Genomic DNA, 7,679 nt, shown 5'->3' with positions numbered 1-7,679 from the left:
AGTCACCATGTTCCCTTTCAAAAAGCACACACACACACAATCACACACACACTGGTATCAACAGAGAAAGAAAAAAGGAACAAAAAATGAGAAAGCTGTGAAAGTACAAATGATGGACAAGTTTTAAATAATTCAGCACACTTGGCGAAGGATACTAACTTCTGATTGTGTTACGTTGTGAATATCACATTCTTACTACTCTAGTGAATTAAAATAAAGATGGAAATTAAAAAACTACTCAGTGACAAATGCCATCATTTCTGGAATAGTTAATCCCAGAGGAATATTTTATTAGTTCTGTTCTGGCTCAGGACACGTAATTGTGATTCTCCTAAAATTCCTTAGAAGAAAAATAATGAGAAAAAAATAGGAGACATGAGATAGTCATAAACAAGAAAATTGATAACTAATAGAGTAGGGTTAAGTCCATCTGATAAATCTGAGCACAATTTGTGACTTCACTGAGATCGCCACTGAATCTCCACAGGAGAAACGTATGCGATCTCTCAGGTCTTTGTCTCAGGAGACTTACGATAATCTTTGGGATCTTTGGGGTCTAGGGGAACTTACTGAGATATTAATGAGATTTTCTTTTTTTTATGTTTCTTTCCTCTGGGATAATAACAAGATTAAAAATAATATTTAAAATAATTCAAATTATAAAGAAAATAATAATAATTCTGAATAATTGAATGTTGTATTTCTCAGTGTAGTTTTATGTTTTTTTTAATGCACTGTGCTCACATACAACACAGACCGTTCAGTGAAGTGTAAGTTTATTTTTATCCACACGTGGATCCCAGGGATCCAATACAACAACAAACAAACAAAGAAATGAGACACACACAGGCCTTAAATAAATTAATAAATCTGTAGATGATTACATGTGTCTTTACAGTCATGGGTCTGTTCAGATTACACAGAGCTCACAGCGAGGCTCAGATAAAATGATGAACATTAACAAGCACTTTAATGGATTTCTCTCACGTCTGAAAAGAACTGGACGTGGCAGCTTTTAGCACGACAGTCTGAGCCACGTGGATGCTCTTAAAAAGAGAGTTTTTATCATTACTCATGAACATAACTCAGTACAAAGCCGTCTAGCTGAACAAGCTCACAGAAAATAGAATATGGTCTCTCAGTCAAACATTTATAATATCCATCAGAAAAGTCTCATTGACTCGACTCATCAGCTCAAAATCGAATTATTTATTTTTTATTTTTTACCCAGTTTTGTGTTTACTCCGGATTTCTGTTTTTTATTTAGCTGAGTTGTGTTTGGTGTCTGAAGTTGCTTAGGCTTGGAGCTACAAGGTTAATACAGCTAACAGTTAATACTGGCTTATGTTACACAAATTAGCTTCATGCTAACTTCATGTCAGTGGTGTTAATCTTTAACAAACTTAATGAGGTTTCTAAAATTCTGCAACATACTGCGATTTGTAAACATGGACTAAAGTTTATACAGATTAAAAAAATTATAAGATACTATCAATAAACAAGATAAGTAATGCATTACAGTGATCGGATAATATGTTTTTTACTGTGAGCAGCGAAAAGACTTTTAACGCCTGGAGAAGAGGTTCTCTGTGGTGTATATAGTCATTGCCAAAAAAAAAGCTTTTCTCGTCATTTCATGTGTAACTGCCTTTAGAGAACAAAATTATTTACACACGATATATTGATATCTTTTAATCGTCTAATCATTTTAACATAAACTGATAAATAATCACAGAATTTCGCTAATGAAATAGAACCAAGCTTCAGACACCAGATGTGTCCTGACCCTACGTTTATTCCATTTTTTCCACAGTTCCTCCACAGTATTTGTGAGTCAGATTAGTGAGATTAGACTGTATACACACATCTGATCTTCTCCACCAGATCTGAATGCTCTCAGCTCAGCAAACAGACATGCACACCAGCTGAATTATAAGTGTGTGTGTGTGTGTGTGTGAGAGAGAGCAGGTTATAAGCCAGTTATTTTATATCTACTTAAAAACACACTAATCTAAATAAATAAATAATGATTATACATAAATATATATTCATAGTAAAAAAAAAAAAAAAGATTATAATATCCCCGCACTATTTTCTATATTGTGACAGGTCCTGTATGGCTAGACAGCTAGTAATATGCTAATGAACAGAGATATAGAGTGTTTTTTTTATTTAGCAGACTAAATTTATTTTTAGCACAAGGCTGAAGATGCAAGGCTAAGTACTGGAAACTTAGGCATTGCCAGTTACCACTTTGCTAACTTAATCATTTGAAATTATTCACACAATTTAATTCTGAAACTAGACACAAAATATGGACAAAAATCTGACTTCCTGTAGCTTCAGCCTGTACTTTAGTCCATGATTTATAGAAAGCACAGTGTGATAGAGAGTCAGAAACCACCAAAAGTATTCACTAGAGCTTACTGAACATGAGTGTGATGATTTAGGCTAGCAGTTAGCACCATGCTAATGGCAAATAAACACCTTTCATTACATTTGCATTTTGGTATCACTGTAAAACTAAATATAAATACCATATAAAACCAATCTTTCCTGATTTACTTTTGGAAAAAAGTTTAACTTCATAGCAATAAATATTGGTAAAATTTGTTTTTTGCCAAATGATCACCTTAACTCTAAATATGTTGATATAGTAACACTAAAAAGCCTTGAAAAGAGATGCAAACACTTTAGCCGTAACTTCACACTCTTCATTAAAGTCAGAAATGTGATTTTTTTTTGTCTGGAATGATATGGTTACCAAAGATTGCTGTGAAAACTGATTGTGAACCTGATTGTGTCTCTAATTTTGGTTGGTAATGCTTTAGGTTTGTATTTTGATGAAAGAGACCTGTTCCAAGGTCAGTGTGAGCTCATTCCAAATAAGACAAAGAGACCAATCACACCCAAGCATGGAAGTCCCGTCTCCACACGAAGCCCTGCCCCCTGTAGCGGGCTCCTGAGATAGGCTGAAAGTACAGCAGGAGGCGGAGCCACCTTAGCAGGCTGCAGAATGTTGCTGCGGCCACCACCACCAGTGGTGACATCATCACAAAGCCCAGGATGATGAGGGCGGAGCAACTGTTGTCGTCTAGGTAACGACAGATGGCGGAGGGGGACGCTAGGACCTGGGGAGATGGAAATGGAAACGTGTGAGAGTGTGTCTGTATATGTATGTGTGTGCATATGTATGTGTGTGTGTGTGTGTGTGTGTGTGTGTGTGTGTGTGTGTGTGTGTGTGTGTGTTACCCGTGAGTGACAAAGAAACCCGACGTAGAGCAGTAGGACGGCGGGCAGAAGGATGAGTGTAAACACAGTGGCCATCAGCACCATACACACAGCAGTCAGCAGCAGGTTCCACAGCACCAAACACATACCCCAACACACACACTCGCCTCCACCTCTCCGAGACCCCCACACTCTCCCATCACACCGAACCACTGGGGGGGGCAACATCCGCACCCCCTCACACACTCCAAACTCATCCTCCACCTCCTCTCCCCCTCCGCGCTCATCATCTTCCACCTCCATACCACACATCCTGCAGGGGAGGCAAAGAGAGAAAGGGGGGCAAGGGGGGAGCAAAGAAAGAGAAGGGGGCATGGGGTGAGACAAATACATGTAAGAATGAACTCACACTTGTCTGTCTGTGTATGAGAGAGAGAGACAGAAAGTGAGAGAGAGTGTGTGGGAGAAAATGGACGGATAAGTACAAATAAGGGAAGATAGAGACAGAGAGAGGGAGTGAGTGAAGTGGGAAAGAGATGGGAGAAAAGGAGGAAAAGGAAAGAGAAGAGTTTTAAGAAAGACAAAAAAGACTATTGGAAAATATAAAAAAGAATAAGTATGGGAAAGTTAATAGAAGAGAGATTTGAAAAGAGAGCAAGAGGGAGATATACAGTCAGAAACAGAGCAAGAGATGTGAGGAAAGAAGGGGAAGACAACAAGAGAGAGAGAGAGAGAGAGAGAGAGAGTGAGAGAGAGAGAGAGAGTGAGAGAGAGAGAGAGAGAGAAGGAATGAAAGAATGCATAAAGCTAAACAGAATTAAAATTCAGTGTAATTTGAACATTTTCCACAGAGGAGTGAGAGGAGAGGAGATAAATATTAAAATACATTGAACTATTCTGAAACTCATCTGTTTCTGTTCAGAGGAGACAGAGTGGCCAGCGGGCAGTAGAGAGGCGGACAGATGATTAGGATAATTACAGAAATTAGCGCTAATTTACCTAAACCCGTGCGGTATTGACTAAAGTCCTGGGGCTATGAAGCACTCCAGACCTCCGACATTCATCACTGAGACAGCGCAGCCCACCACAGCTGTCCAGACTGAGGTCAACCACCCGGCTTTTAAGCCCCGGGAACATTAATCCATTCATTTGACTCATTCATTCATCCATCCATCCATTCATCCATGCATTATTTAATTCATTTGTTCAGTTGATACTTTGTTCATTTGTTTGTTTATTCATTCATTCATTCATTCATTAATCAACTCACTCATATTCTGTAAGCGTACATTCTTTTTAGGGTCACAGGGTCCAGAACTCTCCCAGAACCACTGAGCACAAGGCAGGAACACATATGGAATCACAAAGCATCACACACTCACACACACCTGTGGACAGTGTCACACACTCTCCCTGTCACTCACTCATTCACACCTGGGGACAATGTGCAGCTGCTCCACACTGATATGTTTTTTTTCCTGCATGCTTTTAGAGATCGGAGACTGTAGCTGCAGTTTAAACACACGGTATAAAACTGGATGTTTGTGAGCAGCTGCATATGAATCTAAGGTTACAGTGCTCAAAGCCCAGAGTTGTCCAGAGGGTTGAGAATGAGTGAGTGAATAATGGAGTGAATGAGTGAGTGAGTTTTGGCCATGGCTGAGTTTTCTTTCTTAACACCGGAAAGCAAATATAAGGCTGTGCTTTTGCTGTTTTAAAACATGAAGCATCTTTGGTCCAGATCCGATAAAACACACACACACACACACACACACACACACACACACACACACAGAGAGAGAGAGAGAGAGAGAGACAAACACATAAGAAAGTTTTGTAGCATCTCTAAAATCTTGGAACTAAAAAAACAGCAGCTCTCTCAATAATGTGGGAATAAAAGAGCTTTAATGATCATTATGATATGATGTGTCTGTGTGTGTGTGTGTGTGTGTGTGTGTCTCGAAGGCTTCATGCTCACTCAAGCACAGAACTGAACTCCTTCCTGTTTCTTCCGAAGCCTTGAATTATAAATAACTCAGAAACACAGCAACAAATTTATCCAGAATTATCTGTGTCAAAAGAGAGAGAGAGAGACGGGGACAGAATGAGAGAGAGAAATGGGGAAAGAGGTATGGAGAGCAATGGAGAGATGGGGACAGAAAGAGAGAGAGATGGAACTGTTATGATAAACATTTTATTTCAGAATATTTTTTATGAATCTTATTGTAAAATTTCAGACCTTTGTCTTCTCTCTCCCTCACACACACAAAAGAAGGAGTCCATTGATTTGGTGATCGATCATAATCTCCTCTCCTTGTGGCCTGTGACTGATGTGTCACCAAAATTCAATCAACTGGTCACTTCTGGCCCCCCACTCCACCTGGCATACACACACACACACACACACACACACACACACACAAACACACACACACAAACTCACCTTTCTGTTTGTTTGTTTCTTCCTCTTCTGTGCCTGCAGGATGTATCTGTCTGCACTTTCTAATACATGATGAATACTAAACACTACACAACAACACACACTAAACACTACACAAAACAATGAACACTACACAACACAATAAACGCTACACAACAACACACACTAATCACTACACTACACAATAAACACTACACAAGAACAAACACTAAACACTACACAATAACACTAAACTCAACACAAAAACAGACTAAACATTACACAACACACTAAAGCACTACACCGTAACACACACTACACAACAACACACACTAATCACTCAACACAACAGCAGACTAAAAATTACACAACCCTACACAATAAGCACTACACAGCAACACGCTAATCACTACCATACACAATAAACACTACACAAGAACAAACAGTGAACACTACAAAGTAATACACACTACACAACACACACTAAACACTACACAACAACACACTAATCACTACACAATAAACACTACACAAGAACAAACAGTGAACACTACAAAGTAATACACACTACACAACACACACTAAACACTACACAACAACACACTAATCACTACACAATAAACACTACACAAGAACAAACAGTGAACACTACAAAGTAATACACACTACACAACACACACTAAACACTACACAACAACACACTAATCACTACACTACACAATAAACACTACACAAGAACACAGTGAACACTACAAAGTAATACACACTACACAACACACACTAATCACTACTCTACACAATAAACACTACACAAGAACAAACAGTAAACACTAAAAAGTAATACACATTACACAACACACACAACAATACACTAATCACTACACTACACAATAAACACTACACAAGAACAAACAGTAAACACCACAACGTAATACACACTACACAACACACACTAAACACTATACAACAACACACTAATCACTACACTACACAATAAAAAAAATACACAAGAACAAACAGTACACAGTAATACACACTACACAACACACACTAAATACTACACTACACAACAACACACTAAACACAACACAGTAATACACACAACACTCTAAACACACACAGTAAATATGCTCTACACTAAAACAATAGACAGTAATACACTACACAACACACACTAAACCCTACACTAAAATACTACACGGTAATACACACTACACAACACTACAATACCAATGCCAATACCAATACCAATACATGTGAGGACTTCCACCACCATCTGATTTACTGCAGCCAAGCAACACTAATCTTATCCTAAAACTAAACTTAACTTAAACTTAAACCTAAACTTAATCACAGTAAATTAAACTCAATCCTAAACATAACATTAACCTCAGTAACAAAGCCTAAACCTGAACCTAACCTTGAAATTAACCTCAGAATCCTAAACCTTAGCCTAGAACCAAACATAGTCTTCACCCTGGAAACCAAACCTAAAACTAAACATGAATAACTTAAGTCTAAACATTGTCCTGGCCATGAGCTCAGGAGAAGTCTCCTGGAGAATCTGAGGAAGAACAGAGTACACTCTTATGGTCCCCGAATCATCTCTATTGTTGTCCTATTACTGTCTGGACATTTGCTCCACACAGGGATAACAAGACAACACACACACACACATAGTGACCACGGTGACAGTGAATAAAGCTGATTGAGAGCTTCTTACCTGCTTTATCTGCTGATCAGATTGTATAACACGCTGTCCCGCTTCACACACTAAGCCTAGAGAGACACACACTCTCCGAGCAGCCCCAGCGTGTGTGTTTGTGACATAGGGAGAGAGAGAGAGAGAGACAGAGAGAGAGAGAGAGAGAGAGAGGGAGAGAGAGAGAGAGAGAGAGAGTGGGGGGGGTGAGAGGGGTAGAGAGAGAGAGAGAGAGAGAGAGAGATAGAGAGAGAGAGAGAGAGAGAGAGAGAGAGAGAGAGAAAGAGCAAGAGAAAGAGAGAGAGAGAGAGAGAAGGGTCTACATCC

The 7,679-nt window shown here is 39.0% G+C and overlaps 1 protein-coding gene across 4 annotated transcripts; it reads right to left on the bottom strand.

Moving 5' to 3' along the window:
• Positions 1-774: 774 nt before the first annotated feature.
• Positions 775-7,458, bottom strand: LOC136697922 (transmembrane protein 88). 4 transcript variants are annotated; one of them, XM_066673260.1, is made up of 5 exons: positions 7,374-7,458; positions 5,471-5,611; positions 5,210-5,300; positions 3,253-3,544; positions 775-3,131 (listed from the first exon to the last, which is right to left on the bottom strand). In XM_066673260.1, the coding sequence occupies exons 4-5, from the start codon at positions 3,541-3,543 to the stop codon at positions 2,904-2,906; spliced, it is 519 nt and encodes a 172-aa protein (XP_066529357.1). In that variant the 5' UTR covers position 3,544; positions 5,210-5,300; positions 5,471-5,611; positions 7,374-7,458; the 3' UTR covers positions 775-2,903. The 4 variants fall into 4 exon arrangements, with proteins under 4 accessions (XP_066529357.1, XP_066529359.1, XP_066529358.1 ...); XM_066673262.1 differs by lacking the exons at positions 5,210-5,300; positions 5,471-5,611 and having other exon boundaries at positions 7,374-7,409; XM_066673261.1 differs by lacking the exons at positions 5,210-5,300; positions 5,471-5,611; positions 7,374-7,458 and adding an exon at positions 5,675-5,792.
• Positions 7,459-7,679: the final 221 nt, after the last annotated feature.

The sequence above is a fragment of the Hoplias malabaricus genome, chromosome 5 (genome assembly GCF_029633855.1).
Source record: "Hoplias malabaricus isolate fHopMal1 chromosome 5, fHopMal1.hap1, whole genome shotgun sequence".
Taxonomy (NCBI): domain Eukaryota; kingdom Metazoa; phylum Chordata; class Actinopteri; order Characiformes; family Erythrinidae; genus Hoplias; species Hoplias malabaricus.
The sequence above is the reverse complement of the archived record's forward strand: the minus strand, read 5'-3'. Positions and strand labels throughout refer to the sequence as shown.

Excerpts from the sequence above, each read along its gene's own strand:
- LOC136697922 (XM_066673259.1), bottom strand. The coding sequence starts at position 3,624 with ATGTATTTGTCTCACCCCATGCCCCCTTCTCTTTCTTTGCTCCCCCCT. Across the intron at positions 3,132-3,252 it reads GGTTTCTTTGTCACTCACGG|GTCCTAGCGTCCCCCTCCGC; the intron begins GTAACACACACA and ends CCATCTCCCCAG.